The sequence below is a fragment of the Dendrobates tinctorius genome, unplaced genomic scaffold (genome assembly GCF_039654945.1).
Source record: "Dendrobates tinctorius isolate UK_male_01 unplaced genomic scaffold, ASM3965494v1 ptg000060l, whole genome shotgun sequence".
Lineage (NCBI taxonomy): Eukaryota > Metazoa > Chordata > Amphibia > Anura > Dendrobatidae > Dendrobates > Dendrobates tinctorius.
Genome location: NW_027361728.1, coordinates 75,125,513 through 75,149,084, shown reverse-complemented (window position 1 = coordinate 75,149,084; position 23,572 = coordinate 75,125,513). Strand labels below are relative to the sequence as shown.

The following is a 23,572-nucleotide window of genomic DNA, read 5'->3' as shown; positions in this document are numbered from 1 at the left end:
GACTCGATGGGACTCATTTATTACACCAATAGGCATTTACTTGATTGGGCACATTTAATAATTCATTTCTAATGCAGTAGCCTTAGTTATCATGGCTTTCCCAAGCAATAACAGGTGATTGCCTGGAATAGAGAAGATGATGAGTTAGTGGTCAGCCGAGCCCTGTCCCTCTATCTATATAACATTTATGGTTTTGGGAGATAAACATTTTAGCAAACATAAGTTTGGCTCCAATAGCTAAATGCACTAACATCCATCCATCTTTAAGTCTGGGCTCAACACTGTCTTTAAAGGTGTTGTACGGTCCAAAATCAATAAGTCTGCAGTCACTCTGTATGATTGCGGACTTGTGAATCCTCCCAGCACACGCACTATGCGTTGCGAAGATTCGCTGGTTTCTGAGCCGGGACCGGAGGGTATGTACAGTATGAGCTATACATACTCCCAACCAGAGCCTGAGGAGTGAGCGCATATATGGAGCAAGGCCATGCCCACTGGATAGACTCTGGCTGGGGGTATGTATAACTCACACATACCCACCGGTCAGGGCTCAGAAACCAGCGAATCCTCGCAACACACAGTGCATGTGCTGGGGGGATTCACAAGTCTGCAATCATAAAGAGTGACTGCAGACTTATTGATTTGGACCGGACAACGCCTTTAAGTATTCTTAATACATAAAGTATAATATCAAGAGCTCCACTAAGTTTTCATAGAAAAATTAAGCATGTTCATTTTTTTACCCACAAACAAGAGATGATTATATCTGATTCTTGATTATTTTACCCTTGAGCCAATATCTTTGTGCAGCTTCTGTAGTGTGCCCTGTCCTAGATTTTTGTCCTTTATGTATTCCACAAGATAATTCATAAATATATGAGTGTTGGGGGTCTGCCTGCTGAGACCTCAATGATCACAAGGGGTCCTAAAGTCCCCTGTATAAATGAAGGAGTATTTTGTATATGTGTCCACAATCCATTCACTTCTACCAGTCTATGACAGCGGTAGTGACACATGTGACAACCACTCCCATAGACAGTGAATGTAGTGTCAGTTTTGCACGCTACCATTCCATTTACACTTTGTCCACGATGGTCCCACAGTTGGTAGTCCAAAATATCATCATGTGGATAGATGATGTTTATGGGACACACTTGCAGATTAATGTTGTTGTGCTGAGCTCTTAGTTCTCACTGGCTTAAGCTTTGGTTGGGAATCTAATACGCTTCCTTCTAATGTCTTGCCCCTTCATAGTTTAAAGTCTTCCCTCCAAAGTTATTTTTATCTCTAGTATTTTCTTAATATTTTTTTTTGCAATATATTATTGATTGTACGATTTTTTCATCGAAATCGAATAAAATTCCTTATGTTTATATAACACTGAATAATCCATACCCACAATGCTTTATACATTCACTTTAAAAGCTCTACTGATCTGGAAAGTCTGAAGTTGAGGCTTCACAATGGCAACAGGGACCAGAATCGTTCTGCTTCATTTATCTATCAATGTCCTCTGCTTCTTGTGTGAGGCTAATCTCAGTACATCAGATCAATTGCTCCAGAACTTGTATCTAGGTCCTTTGATTTTGAGAAAGGAAAATCAAAACCAGCTAATCGAATTAGAAAAATGTTTGAAAAATGTATCAGAGTGCAAACCAGGACAATCCAAAATGACTTCTCAAAGTATTCTGTATGAGTCTTAAATAAAAAACCATCTCCTTTGTAATTAGCTATTTTCTCTGATAGATTATGCATCTTCACTTCCGAGGAGAAGAGGATCAGGACAAGACAGCCACAGGAACCTATAATACAAGCACATGGGCATATGTCAGTGTGCAGTACTGTAGGATAGTACTGTATTAGTACTCACACTTGAAGTGTTATCTTGCTATACATATATAACGTCTCTTCTTAGACTGAATTCAGAAATTATTTTTTTTTTCTGCAAAAAAGCACTGATTTTCATCCGTACGCAGGGTTCCATTTTTAAGAGACTGTTTCCCATGTATCCATTTTTATCATCTGTGCGACATCCATTATTCTCATCTGCAGGAAAGAACTGAAGCAGATTTCACAAAGTTCTTCTAATGTGAGTATTTAATACAACAGGATAGCCCAATACTTTATACAAAACAAATGGCAATGGCCTCAGGTAAGGGCCTGCCATAATCATAGATGGTTCTACTCCATAGATATCTATAAAAACCAAGAGAAACGGAGTACTCGAATCCAGAGTTGTGTATAAAAATATCAAATTTTATTAACACCAAAAATACAGGGAAAAAAAAAGCGTACAATAATCATAGCATAATTGCATATAAAATATGACACCAAAAACCAAGAAAAGGGATATGTGGGGGTCACACATTGAGCACCATCACGTTAAGCCCACCCATATAAATAAGCCCTAAAATTAGTACATACAGAGTGACACTGCCTATATGGGAGAACATATAATGATTAAAGCCATAGTGGATATCAAAAAATGGCAGGGGCAAACTGCACATAGCGGAAAGAAAACTGGGTGGTCATGGTCCAAGAGCCATGGTAATAAACAGTACAATAGCAATGGGAATATTTGCCTAAGAAAGCTCAAGTGCCCCAGGTTGTGAAAAAATATCCATATAGGAGTCACAACTAGGGCGCCACCGCACTAAGCCCACCTACAGTGGGTGAGCCCTTACAAAGTGCGGGCAAAAAACTGCTGCCTATGTATAAAAATAAGTATATCATAACCGGAATAAATATCACATGGCGGGAGTAAGTAGAGCATAACAAATAAGTAGTCACGGTCCCAAAAACGCTAACAATGCCATGGTCACAAAGAGTGGTCTGGCGTTAAGGACACTTACCTAATGGTGCTCAAGTGCCCCAGGCTGTGAAAACATCTCCGACGCGCGTTTCGCGCTTACAGATAGCGCTTTCTCCTTGAGTGCTGCCGCCACCGTTCTGTGTCCCCCGGTGCCTGCCGCCGCCGGGCTCTGTCCCGTGCTGCGTGGGGGGCTCTGCCGTTCCATCCATGCCCAAGATTTCAATGCTGAGATCTCCATCTGCGCTTGCATGGTGGCCATTTTCCAGGAAGCAATCCACCACACAGGCATGGATGGAACGGCAGAGCCCCCCGACGCAGCACGGGACAGAGCCCGGCGGCGGAAGGCACCGGGGGACACAGCGCGGCGGCAGCACCCGAGGGACCCAGCACGGCGGCGGCAGCACCCGGGGGACCCAGCGCGGTGGCACAATAAAAGGTACATTTGCATTGTAAGACGCACCCCTATTTTCCCCCCAAATTTGGGGGAAAAAAGTGCGTCTTACAAAGCGAAAAATACGGTATATAAATATATAAAAAAATATAAAAGTACAAATCACCCCCCTTTCGCTCCATTCAAAATAAAACAATAAAAATAAAATCAAACATACACACATTTGGTATCGCTGTGTTCAGAATCGCCCGATCTATTAAAAAAAAGAGCAGAATTAACCTGATCGCTAAATGGCGTGGCGAGAAAAAAAGTAAAAACGCCAGAATTACGTTATTTGGTTGCCACGACATTGCATTAATATGCAATAATGGTCAATCAAAAGATCATATCTGCACCAAAATGGTACCATTAAAAACATCAGCTCAGCATGCAAAAAATAAGCCCTCACCCAACCTGAAATCACGAAAAATGGAGACGCAACAGGTCTCGGAAAATGGCACAAATTTTTTTTTTTTAAGCAAACTTTGGAATTTTTTTTTACCACTTACATAAAAAAGAACCTAGACATGTTTGGTGTCTATGAACTCGTAATGACCTTGACCTTCCTGTTTATATGTAGGGTATTGGCACAATCAGGAAAAAAATTGTACAACAAACTGAGAGGTCCATTTTTTCCTATTTGCCCTCATAAAAAATAAAAGTTTGGAGCTAGAACAACTTTTTAACAGTAAAAATTTAATTATTCTTTTGTTACTGCCCATATGGCATAACTTTATGTGAGGCACATGTGGTGTCAACGTGCTCACTGCACTCATAGATGAATTTATTGTGAGGTGTAGTTTGTAAAATTGGGTCACTTATTGGGGGGGTTTCTGCTGTTCTAGCACCTAAGGGGCTCTACCAAGGTGACATAGCACTTTCACACCATTCCAGCAAAATCTGAACTTCAATATGGCGTGTCTTCCTTTCTGTGCCAAAACTAAAAAGTAGGGTTTTTTTTTACTACATATGGGGTAATTTCGTACTCAGGAGAAATTGCACAAAAAATTGCGCAGTGTATTTTCTTCTGTTATACTTGTGAAAACATAAAAATTTTGGGTTGAAAAAACATATATGTGGGAAAAATGTGATTTTTTTATTTTCACGTCTTTATGTTATAAACTTCTGTGAAGCACCTGAGGGTTCAAGGTGCTCACCACACATCTAAATACGTTCCTTGAAGGGTTTAGTTTCCAAAATACGGTCATTTGTGGGGGTTTCCACTATTTAGGCACATCAGGGGTTCTCCAAATGGGACATGATGTCCGCTAATGATTCCTGGAAATTTTACATGCAAAAAGCCAAATAACGCTGATTCCCTTCTGAGCCCTGCCATACACCCAAACAGTAGTTTTCTCCCTTATATTGGATATCGGTGTACTCAGGAGGAATTGCACTTCAAAGTGTATAGTACAATTTCTTCTGTTACCCTTATGAAAATTTCAAAATTTGCTGCTAAAATAACATTTTTGTGAGGAAAATATGATTTTATTATCTTCATGGTTCAGTATTATAAATTTCTGTGAAGCACCTGGGGGTTCAAGGTGCTCACCACACATCTAAATACATTCTTGTGGGGTCGAGTTTCCGTAATGGGGTCACTTGTAGGAGGTTTCCACTGTTTAGGCACATAAGTGCTCTCTAAATGCTACATAGGGTCCACTCTAAATTCCAGCCATTTTTGAGTTCAAAAAGTCAAACAGTTATCCTTCCCTTCTGACCCTGTCATGCACCCAAACAGTAGTTTTCCTCCACATAAGGTGTATTGGCATACTCGAGAGAAATTTTAAAATTTTAAATCCATTTCCTACTGAAACCCTTGTAAATATAAAAAATTTGGGGCTAAAAGAACATTTTTGTGGGAAAAATTGGATTTTTTAGTTTTACGGCTCTATATTCTAAGCTTCTGTGAAGCACCTGGGGGTTAAACGTGCTTGCAATACATCTAGAAACATTCTTTGCGAGGTCTAATTTCCAAACTGAGGTTAGTTTCCACTGTTTAGGCACATCGGGGGCTCTCCAAACGTGACATGGCGTCTGCTCTGGATTCCAGCCATTTTTTAGTTCAAAAGGTCAAACTGTGCTCCTTCCCTTCCTAGCCCTGCCATCAGGGTTGTGGAGTTGGAGTCGTGGAGTCTGAGTCAGTGTCTATTTTGGTGGAGTCGGTATAAAATGGATCGACTTCAACTCCTAAAATATATAATAAATTGGCTACAGTAGTTCAATGAAGTATGTGCTGTAAATTTTTTCAGAAGAATTTGGGAATGTTATGAAATGTCCTATAAATTTCTGTTCTAGTCATCTAAGAATCTAGGCTTTTAGTTGCAATTAATCTGTGCTGCACTTTATGTACATGCTCAGTAGTAAGGCAGAGCGGTGGAGTGGGAGTCAGAGTTGTGGAGTCAGCGTCAGAGTTGAGAAATTGAGTAGACAGAGGTTGGGCTTACCAACTCCACAGCCCAACTTCCCTTTCATGAACCCCCAACAGTAGTTTTCCCCCACATATTGGTTGTTTGCGGACTGATCTGATTGACAGAGGCTTGCCACCTGATAATGAGGAAGACGATTGGAGATCTGGGGTTTCTGATTGGGATTTAAGACAGCTGACTCCCTCTATCCCTGCTGGTGATTTTTTTCCTGTGCCTCCTGAGGTTTGATGTCTCCAGCTCTTTCCCTGCATGTTCAGCTAAGTGGTTCATTTGCTATTCTGTTTGCATTTGATCTGGTTTTGTTTATCTCTGCTTTGTGCGGGTCAGCTAGCTCCGGCTGGGGCTGTGCTGAATCACCACCCATATGTTACTGCATGTGCCAGTTTGTTTTGTCCCCTTTTATATTGGTCTCTTTTTGCTTTGCTTTCAGAATATACCAGAGTGCTGATATAGTGGGGGGGCGAAGTCGTGTGACTTCAGTGCTTTTGTGCATCAGACGTGTTGGACTTTTTGCAGGGTTTTTTCCGTGATTGCAGACAGTATCTTTCCTTGCCTGTCCTGTCTAGTCAGTGTGGGCCCCATCGTTTGCTCAGTCTATTTTTCTGCCTGCGTTGGTGTTTTCATATTTTCTCACCAACAATATATGTTTGGGGGCTATCTATTCCTTTGGTGTCTGCTCCGGGGCAGTTTAGATTTCCCCTTTCTTGCTTTAGGCTTAGTTAGCTCTCAAGCTGTGCGGAGGCATCTAGTGTTGTGAATTTGCTTTCTGGCCTACCTCTGGTTACTAGTGAAGGTAGTGGAGCTGGTTATATTGACAGAGGAGTCGCGAGTTCCCTTTCCGGGCTCCCTCTGGTGGTTACTGGAGGTAATGGAGCTGATCTAATTATCAGAGGCCTGCCACCTGATAATGAGGAGGATGCCTGGAGATCTGGAGTTTCTGACTGGATTTAAGACAGCCGACTCCCTCCATCCCTGCTGGTGATTTTTTCCTGCCTCTTGAGGTCTTAGTTTCCAGCTCAGTCCCTGCATGCTCAGCTAAGTGTTCTTTTGCTATTGTTCACATTTGATCTGGTTTTGTCTATTTCAGTTTTGTGTGGTCAGCCAGCTCCGAATTTCCTGAATTTTCCTTTGCTGAATTTCCATCCTTATGTTACTGCTTGTGCCAGTTTGTTTTTGTCCCTTATTAGATTGGCCTCTTTTTGCTCTGCTTTCAGAATGTAACAGAGTGCTGATATAGTGGGCGAAGTCTAGTGACTTCAGTATTTTTCTATCAGACATGTTGGGCATTTTTTGCAGGGTTTTTTGCGTGATTGCAGACAGAGTCTTTCCTTTCCTGTCCTGTCTAGTTAGTGTGGGCCCCATCGTTTGCTCAGTCTATTTTCCTACCTGCGTTTGTGTTTTCATCTTGTCTCACCGACAATATATGTTTGGAGGCTATCTATTCCTTTGGGGTCTGCTCTGGGGCAGTTTAGATTTCCCCTTTCTTGCTTTAGGCTTATTTAGTTCTCCGGCTGTGTCGAGGCATCTAGGGTCATCGTAGGTACGCTCCACGGCTACTGCTAGTTGTGTGGATAGGATCAGGGGTCTGCAATCCGCTTAGTTACCAACTTCTCTGGTTTTCTGTGGCTTAGCTTGGTCTTGCTTTCCTCCTCGGTGATCCAATCATAACAGTCTAGGATCATCGTAGGTACGCTCCACGGTTACTGCTAGTTGTGTGGATAGGATCAGGGGTCTGCAATCAGCTTAGTTACCAACCTCTCTGGTTTTCTGTGGCTTAGCCTGGGCCTGCTATCCTCCTCGGTGATTCATTCATAACAGAATGACCAGCCTAACTGTAGACTCTAGGGTACTCTAAAGAAGGAAAGAATTTAAAAAAAAAAAAAAAAAAGTGTAAGAATTTTTTTTTTGTATATTTTTTTCCTCTTTTTTTTCTGGGGCCATAGGAGGATATTTTTTGTCTAAATGGAGACAAAGAAATTGTCTGATCGTGTTGAGCAGCTCGCTGCTGAAGTGCGGGGAATTTCTGCCTATCTCGCTCAATCATCTACTGTTGAACCAAAAAATCCCTACTCCTGATGTGTTTTCTGGGGATCGGTCTAAATTTTTTAATGTTAAGAATAATTGTAAATTATTTTTTGCTCTGAAACCTAACTCATCAGGGAGCTCTGTGCACCAGGTTAAAATTGTCATCTCCCTGCTACGCGGCGATCCCCAGGATTGGGCCTTTTCTTGGACACCCGGAGGTCCTATTCTGGCTAATGTGGACGCATTTTTTCAAGTCTTGAGGTTGTTGTATGATGAACCTAATGCTATTGATCAAGCTGAGAAAACTTTATTGGCATTGAACCAGGGTCAGGATTCTGCAGAGTTATATTGTCAAAGATTCCAAAAGTGGGCGGTCCTTACTAAATGGAATGACGATGCCCTAGCAGCTCTCTTTCGGAAGGGTTTGTCAGAAACCGTAAAAGATGTTATGGTGGGATTTCCTGTTCCCTCTGGTCTTCACGACTATGTCATTGGTCATTCAATTTGATCGGCGTTTACGTGAATGTAAAACTACACTAGAGACATTGCTGCCTTTCGAACGAACTTCTGAACCCATGCAATGTGATAGGGTTTTGTCTAGGGTGCAACGTCAGGAGTTTAGAACGTGAAATAAGTTGTGTTTTTTCTGCGGGGATACCTCTCATACTATTGCTGTCTGCCCTAAATGAGAAAATCGTTTTGCTCATACATTTGAGGTGGGCAGTGTACAGCCTAAGTTTCTTTTGGCGATTACCCTGATCTGCTCCTTGTCTACTTTTTCTGCTAAGGCTTTTGTTGATTCAGGAGCAGCATTGAATCTGATGGATTTGGACTTTGCTAAACGTTGTGATTTTCCCATGATACCCTTGCGGACTCCTATCCCTTTGAGGGGTATTGATGCTACTCCCTTGGGGGAGAATAAACCCCAGTTTTGGACCCAGGTGATAATGCGGGTCGCCCCGAACCACCAAGAAAATTGTAAATTTTTGGTGTTGCACAATTTGCTTGATACTATTGTTCTGGGTTTCCCTTGGTTGCAAACTCATAATCCTGTTTTAGATTGGAAATCTGTGTCTGTGGTGAGTTGGGGTTGTCAATGTGGCCAAGAAAGATGGTTCATTAAGGCCATGTATTGACCATCGTTCCCTTAATAAAATCACTGTTAAATATCAGTACCCGTTACCCCTGATTTCTGATTTATTTTCCATAGTTAAAAGTGCCTGTTGGTTTACCAAGCTTGACCTCAGGGGGACGTATAATCTTATTCACATCAAGCACGGGGATGAATGGAAGATGGCGTTTAATACTCCGGAGGGACATTTTGAGTACCTGGTGATGCCTTTTGGGCTCACTAATGCCCCTTTTGTCTTCCAGTCTTTTATGAACGATATTTTCCAGGACTTTGTGGATAAGTTTTTGATCATTTATCTGGAAGATATTTTGATCTTTTCCAGTGATTGGGATTCTCATGTGGAACATGTCCGGACTGTGTTCCAGATTTTGAGGGAAAATTCCCTGTATGTTAAGGGATCGAAGTGCCTCTTTGGTGTACAGAGGATTTCATTTTTGGGATTCATTTTGTCCCCGTCGGCTATTGAAATGGACCCGGCCAAGATACAGGCCATTTATGATTGGGTTCAGCCCACCTCTTTGAAGGCTTTCCAGAAGTTTTGGGGTTTTGCTAATTTCTACTGTAAATTTATAAGTAATTTTTCTGGTATTGTTAAACCACTGACTGATTTGACCAAAAAGGGCGCTGATGTGGTGAATTGGTCTCCAGAGGCTGTTTCGGCATTTCAGGAGCTTAAGCGGAGATTCACTTCTGCTACGGTTTTATGGCAACTTGATGCCTCACTCCCATTTCAGGTTGAGGTAGATGCTTCTGAGATTGGTGCAGGAGCTGTTTTGTCCCAAAGAGATCAGTGACTTCTAAGATGAATCCCTGTGCCTTCTTTTCTGGAAAATTCTCCCCATCTGAATGTAACTATGATGTGGGGAATCGGGACTTGTTGGCCATGAAATGGGCACTTGAAAAGTGGAGACATTGGTTGGAGGGAGCGAGACATCAAGTTGTGGTCCTCACCGACCACAAGAATTTGATTTATGTTGAATCAGCCAAATGCTTGAATCCTAGACAGGTTAGGTGGGCCTTGTTTTTCACGCGTTTTAATTTTGTGGTCTCTTTTCTTCCGGGCACTAAGAATGTTAAAGCGGACGCCCTTTCTAGGAGTTTCTCTGCGGATTCTCTTGATGTGACCGAGCCTACTACCATTCTAAATGAGGGTGTAGTTCTTTCCACCATCTCACCCGATTTGAGACCTGCCCTGGAGGAATTTCATGAGGACAAACCTGAACGTTACCCTATGGGAAAATTGTATGTCCCTGACCAGTGGAGGAAAAGAGTAATGTCTGAAATTCATTGCTCCGCGTTGGCTAGTCATCCAGGTATTTTTGGTACCAGAGATTTGGTGAGTCGGTCTTTTTGGTGGTCTGCCTTATCTCGTGATGTCAGGAATTTTGTGCAGTTTGTGGGACTTGTTCTCGGTCCAAGCCCTGTTCTAGTTCTATTGGGTTGTTGATGCCCCTTCCGGTGCCCAGGAGGCTATGGACTCATATCTCAATGGATTTTATTTATGATCTTCCTGTCTCTCAGAGAATGACTGTTATCTGGGGGATCTGTGATAGATTTTCTAAGATGGTCCATCTTGTACCACTCCCAAAGTTGCCATCTTCTTCTGAGTTGGTGCCCTTGTTTTTACAACAGGTGGTTCGGTTGCACGGGATTCCTGAGAACATTGTGTCGGACAGAGGAGTCCAGTTTGTTTCCAGATTTTGGAGAGCTTTTTGTTCCAAACTGGGAATTCAGTTATCTTTCTCCTCTGCATTTCATCCTCAGACCAATGGGCAGACTGAGAGAACAAACCAGACTTTGGAATCCTATTTGAGATGTTTCATATCTGCTGATCTGGACGACTGGGTCTCATTTTTGCCCTTGGTCGAATTTGCGCTAAACAATAGGGCTAGTTCTGCCACTTTGAGGTTGTCCTTTTTCTGTAACTTTGGGCTTCATCCTCGATTTTCTTCAGGGTAGGTGGAATCTTCGGCCTGCCCAAGTGTGGATTCTGTGGTAGAGAGAATGCAGCAGATTTGGGACCAAGTGGTGGAGAAGTTGTCCCACTCTCAGGAAAAGGCCCAAAGGTTTTCCAACCGGCATGGGACCACGGGTCCCCGATTTAAAGTCGGTGATATGGTTTGGTGGTCTTCAAAGAAAATTCTTATGAAGGTTGCATTTCCAAAATTCATGCCAAGATTCATTGGACCTTATAAGATTTTGGAAGTCCTTAATCCCGTTTCTTTCCGTTTGGCTCTTCCAGTTACGTTTAAGATTCATAACGTGCTCCATAAATCCTTGTTGAAGAGGCTTGTAGAGCCTGTAGTTCCCATGGTGGTGCCTCCTGACCCTGTATTGGTTAAAGGTAATTTGGAGTATGAGGTAGAGAAAATATTGGATTCTCATTTGGCTAGATGGAGACTCCAGTACCTGGTCAAATGGAAGGGTTTTGGCCAGGAGGATAATTCTTGGATCTCTGCTTCTGACATTCTTCCTGAAAGATTGGTTCGTGCTTTTCACCGGGCCCATCCTGACCGGCCTGGTGGCGTGGATGAGGGTTCGGTGACCCCTCCTCTAGGGGGGTACTGTTGTGAATTCTCTCTCTGGCTTCCCTCTGGTGATTACTGAAGATAGTGGAGCTGGTCATATTGAGAGTTCTCTTTCTTTCTAGGCTCCCTCTGGTGGTTACTGGAGGTAGTGGAGCTGATCTGATTGACAGAGGCTTGCCACCTGATAATGAGGAAGACGATTGGAGATCTGGGGTTTCTGATTGGGATTTAAGACAGCTGACTCCCTCTATCCCTGCTGGTGATTTTTTTCCTGTGCCTCCTGAGGTCTGATGTCTCCTGCTCTTTCCCTGCATGTTCAGCTAAGTGGTTCATTTGCTATTCTGTTTGCATTTGATCTGGTTTTGTTTATCTCTGCTCTGTGCGGGTCAGCTAGCTCCGGCTGGGGCTGTGCTGAATCACCACCCATATGTTACTGCATGTGCCAGTTTGTTTTGTCCCCTTTTATATTGGTCTCTTTTTGCTTTGCTTTCAGAATATACCAGAATGCTGATATAGTGGGGGGCGAAGTCGTGTGACGTCAGTGTTTTTGTGCATCAGACGTGTTGGACTTTTTGCAGGGTTTTTTCCGTGATTGCAGACAGTGTCTTTCCTTTCCTGTCCTGTCTAGTCAGTGTGGGCCCCATCATTTGCTCAGTCTATTTTTCACCTGCATTTGTGTTTTCATCTTGTCTCACCGACAATATATGTTTAGGGGCTATCTATTCCTTTGGGGTCTGCTCCGGGGCAGTTTAGATTTCCCCTTTCTTGCTTTAGGCTTAGTTAGCTCTCCGGCTGTGCTGAGGTATCTAGGATCATCGTAGGTACGCTCCACGGCTACTGCTAGTTGTGTGGATAGGATCAGGGGTCTGCAATCCACTTAGTTACCAACCTCTCTAGTTTTCTGTGGCTTAGCCTGGGCCTGCTATCCTCCTCAGTGACCCATTCATAACAAGAAACTGCACAACAAATTTTGAAGTCCATTTTTTAATGTTACCCTTGTGAAAAAAAGAATTTGGCCGCTAAGGTAAAGTCTTTGGGAAAAAAAGTAAAATGTTCATTTTTACCTTCTATATTGCATTAATTCATGTGAAGCACCTGAAGGGTTAATACAATTCTTGAATGTGGATTTTAGGACTTTGAGGGGTGTAGTTTTTAAATTGATGTCACTTTGGGGTATTTTCCGAAATATAGGCCCCCCAAAGTGACTTCAAATGTGATGTGGTCCCAGAAAAAAATGGTTTTATAAATTTTGTTGTAAAAATGAGAAATTGCTGATCAACTTTTAACTCTTCTAACTTCCTAACAAAAAAAAAATTATGTTTCAAAAATTGTGCTGTTGTAAAGTCGACAATGTTATTTATTAAATATTTCATGTGGCATAACTATTTGGTTTAAGGGCATAAGAGTTAAAAGTTTGAAAATTGTTAAATTTTCAATATTTCCACCAAATTTCTGATATGTTCACAAATAAATCATGTCGAACAAATTTTTTACCACTATCATGAGTATATCATGTGAAAATATTCTCAGAAACACTGGGATCTGTCGAAGTGTTCTAGAGGTTTTGTCATTAACCCCGTCAGTCCGAAGCCTGTTTTCACCTCCATGACCATGTCAAATTTTACAATTCTGACCACTGTCAATTTATATGGTAATAACTCAGCGGATTCCACTGATTTTGAGATTTTGTTTTTTCGTGACATATTCTACTTAATGATAGTTGTAAAATTTCTTCAATATGACGTGTTTATTTGTGAAAAAAAAGAAAACTTGGTAAAAATGTTGAAAATGTAGCATCTTTCAAACTTTTAATCTTTATGCCCTTAAATAAGAGAGCTATATCACATAAAATAGCTAATAAATAGCATTTCCCAAATGTCAACTTTAGACCAGCACAATTTTGGAAACGTTTTTTTTTTTTTTGTTAGGAAGTAATAAGGGTTAATAGTTGACCAGCGATTTCTCATTTTTCCAAAAAAATTTACAAAACCGTTCTTTAAGGTATCACATCACAATTGAAGTCACTTTGAGGGACATATATGATAGAAAATCCCCAAAAGGGACACCATTCTAAAACCTGCAACCCTCAAGGTGCTCAAAATCACATTCAAGAAGTTTATTAACGCTTTAAGTGCTTCACAGGAATTTTTGGAATGTGGAAGGAAAAAAAGAACTTTTTTTGTCACAAAAATTTTACTTTAGACCCATTTTTTTTTATTTTTGCAAGGGTAACAAAAGAGAATTGACACCAAACTTTCTTGTGAAGTTTCTCCTGAACATGCTGACATTTCATATGTGGGGGAAAACCATTGTTTTGGGATGCGGCAGGGCTTGGAATGAAAGGAACACCATTTGACTTTTTGAATGCAAAATTTGCTGGAATAATTAGAAGATGGCATGTTGCATTTGAAGAGCCTCAGATGTGCCGAAGCAGCAGAAACTCCCACAAGTGAGATGTGTGGTGAGCACCTTTAACCCCCACCTTGAAAAAAATCTAATCTTTCCCACAAATATATTATTTAGCCCCCTTTTTTATTTTCATAAGGATAGCAGGAGAAAATAGACCCCAAAATTTGTTGTGCAATTTCTCCTGAGTTTACAGATACCCCTTATGTGGGCTAAACTACTGTTTAGGCTCACAGCAGGGGTCAGAAAAAGAGTGACATTATGGAACACAGACTTTGATGGAATGGTCTGTTGGTGTCATGTCTCGTTTCGTGAGCCCATGATGTGCCTAAACAGTGGAAAACCCCCACAAGGGACATCATTTTGGAAGGTAGAACCCTTAAGGAATGTTTCTAGATGTGTGCAAATTGCCTCTTCAGAAAGAAAGAGGACTTTTACTCTACATCGCCACCTATTGGTAGTAGCGATCCTACAAGTCACAATCAACCCTTTAACGAGTCTTGTAATATGACTTAGGATAAAAGCCAAATCAGAATCTCTATTTGCAGACACGGTGTTTCGAGCTGTTGGCTCTCGTCAGTGCAAAGTATGAGATCTGATTTGGCTAGGTGAGAGGCTCTGGACTAAGGTCTAAGATGTGTGGTGAGCATCTTGAACCCCCATCTGCGTCACAGACGTTTATAATGTAGAGCCATGAAAATAAAAAAAAAAAAATCAAATTTTTCATACAAAAATGTTATTTTAGCCCCAATTTTTTTTATTTTCACAAGGATAGCAGGAGAAAATGGACCCCAAAATGTGTTGTGCCATTTCTCCTGAGTACGCTCATACCCCACATGTGGTCCAAAACTTCTTTTGAGGCACAGAAGGGAAGAAGCGCTATATCGGAGTTCACATTTTGTTAGCCTGGTTTGAGGGTGCCATGTCACATTGGCAGAGCCCCTGATGTGCCAGAACAGCAGAACACCCATAATAGACCTCATATTATGAACTACACCTCCCTTTGAATTCATCTAGGGGTGCAGTGATCATATTCACACCATGGGTATGTCACAGAATTTTATACCATTGGGCAGTGAAGAATAAATAATTACATTTTTACCATCAAAATTTAGCTTTAGCCTCAAATTTCACATTTTCAAACGAGGAAATGGGTTAAAATGGCATCAAAATTTGTGCTACAAGTTCTGCTGAATCTATAACTACCCCATATATGGCTGTACAGTACTGCTTAGCCATATGGCGTGACTCGGGAGGGACGGAGCGCTATTGGCAAGTCATAATCTAACTAAATTGCCAGTGTCTGGTGACCCGGATGTCATCATGACAACATCGGGTCACCATGGCAATGATCGGGACTTCATGATGTCGCGGACTCACCGATTGAAGGGCAGATCACCATGATGTACAGTACAGACCAAAAGTTTGGACACACCTCATTCAAAGAGTTTTCTTTATTTTCATGACTATGAAAATTGTAGATTCACTCTGAAGGCATCAAAACTATGAAATAACACATGTGGAATTATATAGTTAACAAAAAAGTGTGAAACAACTGAAAATATATTTTATATTCTATCTTGATGAGCTTCAACAGGTTGTCACCAGAATAGGTTTTCACTTCACAGGTGTGTCCTCTCATGTTTAATTTTTTTTTCCATAAATGTGTTTATTAAACTCTTCAACATAAGGTACAACAATCCAGAAAGATGATATACATATGAATACATCAGAATATACAGACAGGTAAGATACAACATTGTGAGGGACAAAACAAGCTTGTAATCCTAGATATCTCAAATCAGACACGTCACGTCCATTCACATTTTAGTAACCTTTGGACTAATCATTCTGAGATTGTGTAGGAAAAAGGCAGATATAGAGAAATAAAGTCAAGAAGAGGGAAAGAGAATAGAGAAAGTGGGTAAGAAATGGGGGAAGGGGAGGGGGAAATAAACCAACCTTGGTCCCTGCTACCCTACGAAAACTATGGAAACTCATTGGATCCAAACAAATACCCCACCAACACAACATAATACCAGAGGCAACTCGGAGGTGATGAGGATCCCTTCAGACTATTTTTCTAGTTATAGTAAACCACTATAATGCATAATAAGGCTCCACCCCAGGGACACAAGGCCCCCCGTTAAAAAACCACCAATATTCCCTGACCCAAGGAAAAGGACAGTGGAGAGAGGAAGTGATTAATATAGGACAAACTCCTCAGTGCTCTGGCGTCACCCGAGGGACCACCGGAATCACGGCGTAGATTTCTTCTCCTCTTCTTCCCATGTTCCGATGGTACTCTCCCACCTCCTCGAACTCCCCCGAACCCAAAAGAGAAAAAACGGGGCCACTCCCCCAGGGTGACCGGTGGCAACCCCAGAGCCGATGAGAAATCCAGGAGATCCGACGGGGATCTCAGGGTCACCGTGCCACTGTTCCCCCGAGCTTGTAGCTGAAAAGGGTATCCCCACGTATAGGCAATGTTTTTCGCGCGCAGAGCCTCCAGGAGAGGTCGCAGGGCCCTTCTCTTAGCCAGAGTTATAGGGGAGAGGTCCGCTAGAAGTTGAATATTTATGCCATGAAAGTCTATAGCGTCTTTCTCCCTAGCTTTACGCATAATATCCTCCTTAATTTGGAAAAAATGGATCCTGCAAATTACATCTCTCGATCTAGATGGGTCAGGGTGCCTTGGGCTCAGGGATCGATGAGCTCTGTCCAATTCAATACGTTCATCCGTGGATCTACTCAGCAATGAATTAAAAACATGCTGTAGGGCTGAATTCAGGTCCTGTGGGGCCACCGACTCTGGGAGACCACGCAGTCTAATGTTGTTTCTCCTATTTCTGTTTTCAGAGTCTTCTAGCATGTCCATAACTAGATCAAAATTCTGTGAATGCTGATCTAAGAGTTGCTGCTGAGTATGAAGCTGGGAAGATAGCTCATCTACGTTAGCCTCTAACACAGTGATGGCAGAATTTATGTTGTAAACGTCCTCTTTGAGGGAGCCAATTTCCCCCTTGCAGACTGCCTCCAAATGCTGGATGTAGCCTTGCATGTCAGTCTTGGTGGGGATGGCACTTAAATGGGCACGTAGTTCCCCTACATTCATAGTCAGGGACGAGGAATCCCCAGAACCCGTAAGGGTCTCAGGACCGTCCTGGGTAGCCTCACCGCTGATCCCCACTATGCCAGTGTCAAATGTAAAGGATCCATTAAGTGTGCTGTCTGCAGTCCCTGCTCTCCTCAGAGATTCGTCTGGAGCAGAGGAATGAGTTAATTGTTTAGCAGCAGGAGCTGGCCTGGAGGGGGAGGGGAGGGACAGGGAGTCTTCCACTCTCTGGATGCCTGTAATGCTACCGACCTTATCTCCAGTTTTGTTCTGTCCAGCTTCACACTTTCTGTGTGTTTGTTTTTCCTGTGTGCTTGTTTTTCCTGTGTGCGTCCTCCATGTGATGATCCAGCTGCAGCAGCAGCAGCAGACAAGCGTGCACCCTTCGGGCCTCGCACATCAGATCTCTCTTCAGCGGCTGCCATAGCTGCACGTGTGGTCTGTTTTCCCGCGCTACTTGGGGCTGTTAGATACCGAGTAATTCCAGGGTCAGCAGGAAGGCTCCCGTGGTGCCTGAGAGCAAAGACGGGCTTTATCTCTCATGTAGAGGCCGGGGGACTGCCTGTGCTTGCTAAATCTTTACTGTAGGGGCTCTGGGAAGCAAGAGCTCTCTCTAAGTGTGTGTGCCCTGCTCCATGACCAGGCCATGCCCCCCTGTCATGTTTAATAAGTGGGATTTCTTGCCTTATAAATGGGGTTGGGACCATCATAGAATCATAGAATCATAGAGTTGGAAGGGACCTCCTGGGCCATCTGGTCCAACCCCCTGCTCAAAGCAGGATTCGCTAAATCATCCCAGTCAGATGTCTGTCCAGCCTCAAAAAATGGCTCTCGAGTCCTGGGGTGGATTAGAACTTGCCTCAGAGGATATAACTCATGGTATTAGTCCACTATGCTACATGTGTTGTGCAGAAGTCTGGTGGATACACAGCTGATAGTCCTACTGAATAGACTGTTATAATTTGTATTATGGCAAGAGAAAAGCAGCTAAGTAAAAAAAAATGAGTGGCCATCATTACTTTAAGAAATGAAGGTCAGTCAGTCCGAAAAATTGGGAAAACTTTGAAAGTGTCCCCAAGTGCAGTGGCAAAAACCATTAAGTGCTACAAAGACACTGGCTCACATGAGGACCACCCCAGGAAAGGAAGACCAAGAGTCACCTCTGCTGCGGAGGATAAGTTCATCCGAGTCACCAGCCTCAGAAATTGCAGGTTAACAGCAGCTCAGATTAGAGACCAGGACAATGCCACAAAGAGTTCTAGCAGCAGACACATCTCTACAACAACTGTTAAGAGGAGACTTTGTGTAGCAGGCTTTCATGGTAAAACAGCTGCAAGGAAACCACTGCTAAGGACAGGCAACAAGCAGAAGATACTTGTTTGGGCTAAAGAACACAAGGAATGGACATTAGACCAGTGGAAATCTGTGCTTTGATCTGATGAATACAAATTTGAGATCTTTGGTTCCAACCACCGTGTCTTTGTGCGACGCAGAAAAGGTGAACGGATGGACTCTACATGCCTGGTTCCCACCGTGAAACATGGAGGAGGAGGTGTGATGGTGTGGGGGTGCTTTGCTGGTGACACTGTTGGGATTTATTCAAAATTGAAGGCATATTGAACCAGCATGGCTACCACAGCATCTTGCAGCGGCATGCTATTCCATCCAGTTCGCGTTTAGTTGGACCATCATTAATTTTTCAACAGGACAATGACCCCAAACACACCTCCAGGCTGTGTAAGGGCTATTTGACCAAGAAGGAGAGTGATGGGGTGCTACGCCAGATGACCTGGCCTCCACAGTCACCAGACCTGAACCCAATCGGGATGGTTTGGGGTGAGCTGGACTGCAGAGTGAAGCCAAAAGGGCCAACAAGTGCTAAGCATCTCTGGGAACTCCTTCAAGACTGTTGGAAGACCATTTCCGGTGCCTACCTCTTGAAGCTCATCAAGAGAATGCCAAGAGTGTGCAAAGCAGTAATCAAAGCAAAAGGTGGCTACTTTGAAGAACCTAGAATATAAGACATATTTTCAGTTGTTTCACACTTTTTTTGTTAATTATATAATTCCACATGTGTTAATTCATAGTTTTGATGTCTTCAGAGTGAATCTACAATTTTCATAGTCATGAAAATAAAGAAAACTCTTTGAATGAGAAGGTGTGTCTAAACTTTTGGTCTGTACTGTATATATATTGTATTGGTTGGGAAGTCCTTTCCGATCATGACATATATTGCATATACTGCAAATGTCAAGAAGGAGTTAATGTACAAAGTGGCTCGGTCCTTAAGGGGTGAATACTGTTCTGAAGCCGTGTGGCCGCCGCATGGGTGCCCCGCTGCCAAGAGGAAATTAATTTTATTACTACCTGCAGCTTTGGGCCTTCAGTCAGAGGGGTGCTGCCGGTGCAGCTTCAATCACCATTGTTTGCATAGTGAGCAGCGGCTGCGGTTACAGCAGCTCTGGCACTGACTGATAGCTGACAATAAGGGTAAGTGCAGGGCGGCGACTATATATTCTCTCATAAGACAGAATCAAATCATTTATGCGAATCATACTCTGATCAAACTTTGGTCAGCCTTTGATTAGAGTGTTCTCTCGGATGAGGAGAAGATGGAGAAAAAAAATTCTTCATCTTCTCCATTCTGACAGTATGTGGAAATGGGCCTGCACTCAGATGCAATCCGAATTGAATTGAATCTAACTTGGGCATACAGCGATTCTTTTCTTCTGACCGGGGAAAAAAATCTTACATGTGCATGGCCCCACAGAATAACATTGGTCTGAGTGCGACCTGAGGAAAAAAGTTGATTTCCTCCTGGCAGCAGGGCTTTCAGCACGGCGGCAGTTTGGGTTCAGAATCCTATTAATGTGCAGATTAACCCCATATCTGCATTTTAGTAGGTTTTTATTTACATGACAGGTTCCCTTTAAACAAGAACGTGTGAATGATGCCTCAGATGCAAAAAACAGACATCTGAATGAGGCTTTATTAGCATTCTAAAATTAACACATGAGGTGTGCATTAATAATAGATTTCCAGTATCTATACTCAAAGCATATGTGAATAATTTACGGTAAGTCATCAGTAAGTATCAGGTCACAATCCTTGTAGGCATGCAATGTATAAAACGAATCAAATATGTCCAAAAATTACCAGATGGCACTTCAAAATACCAATACACACTTAAGGGCAATTAAAAATTATTATATTACCCACATGAAGCGAACCATACATATGTTTAAAACAATTTTTTATTTTCATTAAAGAATCAAAAGTATAAAAATAGTAGCCACATATCCATATTCATCAAAACATACCCCAAGAGGAGCAAAACCAGACCAGAGCTTAAAGGGTAAAGTATTTCAATACATGTATATCCAAGAAAATATTCACATATATGTGCACAAAGCATCAATCATAATAATAAATCTTGAACATAACTCATTAAGGTTACCACAGAGCTAGCCAAATACCCACTACCTCTAACTCAATATTCAAGAGAAATCTCAAGTAGAAAGGACACACAAAAGAGAAGTTTTTTCTAAAGTGCAAGTGCATAGGTAAAACCCAGTGGTTTAAATATACATCCAATATGCCCATAAAATGATCTCTAAACGAATAAAGAGACTTATCAAAAGAGTGCAACCGGTAATTACCTATAAAGCTGAGGTAGTGCTTGTGGTCTGCTCATGACCCCCACGCCCCGATGCGCGTTTTGCTCTCTTGCTTCTCACGGGGGCGAATATGGATATGTATCTATTTTTAAACTTTTGATTCTTTAATAAAAATAAAAAATTGCTTTAAACATAAGTATGGTTCGCTTCATGTGGATGATATAATAATTTTTATTGCCCTTAAGTGTGCAATGTATAAAATGTAGGCTTTATTCCCTAGTACTTATCTCCATCTTTACCATAATGCAGAATTGTAGGATGGTATGTTGTACATCTATGGTGTCTACAGCCTACGTGTTCACTGAATAGCTGGAATGTGGAAATGAAGATTACTTACATGATATGAAGCACCAGAGATATAATCCCACTGGACCATGTAGAGATTCGTATGGTTTTCCGAAGGCGTTGAACATGAAGAAGCCAGTCCCCACCAGAGCAAACACAATAAGTGCTGTACTGAATATCACCACACTGACATGCATGCTGGCAGGAATAACATTCAGCAAGTTGGGAAAAACTAAAAAAAAAGAAGTACATGTGATGTGCCAGTTGGAAAGTAAAATACTATTTTTTTTCAGCTACATGTTGTTACTCCTATATGATAATATTATACATACAGCTGGATAAAGTGATAAAACTGTCATAGTTTGGCCCAGCACTGCCAACTTGACTTTATTTTTTCTCAACAGCTTATCAAAAAATCACAGACAAAACTTTTTGTGGACACATTGAAAAATCATAATTAATCATTATGATCATAAGTGATCCATGTCAATCATTTTGATGTGAAGACATCAGCTGATTTCAATGTAAACTGTATTTTGACTAACATCATCATTTTAATCTTCAGCACAAAAAAAAAAAAAACATCACAGACGCCTTAAATTTATTTTTACGGGCAGGACAAAAAAGTTCCCTATTTTTATGGACTGCCTTGAAATTTCTGGAGGGTTGTCAACCCTGGTTTAGCCTCTAGTCTACACCAGTATAATGAATCTGATATACAGCTAATACTGTATAAATCCTTTGGCCTCTCATTCTAGACCAGGACTTCCAGGTTTAATAGGCCTCGGATGTGCGCTGTGACCTTAGTGATCCAAAGATGTGACGTGGACCAGATGAGTGGCAGTTAGGAGAAGAAGGGTTAAAGAGATGAGCATAAGGATTTTTTTCAGTCTTTAACATTTTGATGTCCTTTTATGATTGAAAAAAATGATGACCGAAAGTGGCCATTTTGCTGTTATAGCACGGATGTGAATGACAAAAACTACGAAATGCAGCAACTTCAAATTTTTGCAAAATTTAATTCCACTCAAATGTATTCGCTTATCTCTACTGTTTATCATTACATTTAACAGGCGAACCCATGTTCTTCAGACCTTCTTGGGGCGTGTTCTTTTCTACCCTGCATGACACCTCCTGCCTTTGATTGGTCAAATTCATGCAGGGGAAGCAATCTGAGTGCAAATTCCATTTCTTCTGTAATTACCAGGCAGACAAAAACCATAAATGAGAAAAGCGGTCAACCACCAGTTCATTTCTTTTATTGGATGTATGTCATGAGTATTATTACCCATTGCATTCTATTACAGTAAAGGAGGAACAACGAGTATATGTAGCCAAAAATGCAATGAAATCTTTGTATTTATCAAAAGATTAGACTTTAATAAATATTTGTAATACAAACATCATATATTAAACAACATACATGGGCATATATCAATGTCATGTGACTAACTCCATGGGTCAATATAATGACCAAGAGAAGCGGGACCCAAAATATGAATAACACATGTACTATTCAAAAAAGATCATTTAAGAGAGTTAAAGTATGTTTAGAAACACATGTTATCCAATAATAGGGATTTAAATAATAATAACTTCCCTAAAGCTCATAATTCCTATACCGCTAGGTAAATAACCTCCCATAGACACAAAAGAGCGCCTTTAAAATCAAGTGCACGGTAGAGAAAAAATATGTAATGAGATTAGTGCAAAATAATTACCCATAGTGGTGTATATGGAGTCCCGTCTGGACCTTGGTCTTTTGTGTCTATGGGAGGTTATTTACCTAGCGGTATAGGAATTATGAGCTTTAGGGAAGTTATTATTATTTAAATCCCTATTATTGGATAACATGTGTTTCTAAACATACTTTAACTCTCTTAAATGATCTTTTTTGAATAGTACATGTGTTATTCATATTTTGGGTCCCGCTTCTCTTGGTCATTATATTGACCCATGGAGTTAGTCACATGACATTGATATATGCCCATGTATGTTGTTTAATATATGATGTTTGTATTACAAATATTTATTAAAGTCTAATCTTTTGATAAATACAATGATTTCATTGCATTTTTGGCTACATATACTCGTTGTTCCTCCTTTACTGTAGTATTATATTGAGTCGCCTTGTAGCATGGGCATTTGTTGTTTTTTTGCTGGTATTTTCCATTTGCCATTGCATTCTATTGTTGAAAAGAAAGCATTACCTCAGTCTGTGTGCAATTGTGTGTGCTTGCTCGCATAGCGGACATGTGCAGAAGCTGCAGACTATTTAAAGTGCAATAGTCTGCTACGTAAATCGGGCCAGACTAAACATACTGCAATTTCACTAGTACATAGAATAACATTGGTCAGTGTGTGGACTGTTGCCTTCATAGACCTGTAGACTGATCATGTGATAGGTGACGCAGTTCTGGCGTACAAGATGCACAGAGAGGCAGTCACGTGATAGTCATGCAGCTACCACATCACATGACGCGCTCGCCAGAGTAGAGATCACATGTGACTGACGTGGTTATGTACTACTAGATTATGGCCCGATGCTATCGCATCGGGAGGATGCGATAGCATCACACCTCTTGCCATGTTAACCCTCAACACACACACTCCTCAACACACACTCCTCTCACCTTTCACCATCTCCACTCACTCTTTCACTCCACATACGACCCCTGCTCTCACTCCGTCTCTCATACTCACGCCGTCATCGCCGCTGCTCCACGATCCCCG

At 41.6% G+C, this 23,572-nt stretch overlaps 1 protein-coding gene across 1 annotated transcript in view; it reads right to left on the bottom strand.

The window, feature by feature from the left end:
- Nucleotides 1-387: 387 nt before the first annotated feature.
- Nucleotides 388-23,572, bottom strand: part of CLRN1 (clarin 1) — a 45,517-nt gene continuing 22,332 nt past the window's right edge. The window contains exons 2-3 of the mRNA XM_073579137.1: nucleotides 20,892-21,071; nucleotides 388-1,802 (exon numbers count right to left, since the gene is read on the bottom strand). Of these exons, the coding sequence (XP_073435238.1) occupies nucleotides 1,537-1,802; nucleotides 20,892-21,071 (446 nt within the window). The 3' untranslated portion in view covers nucleotides 388-1,536. The remainder of the gene's footprint in view (nucleotides 1,803-20,891; nucleotides 21,072-23,572) is intronic.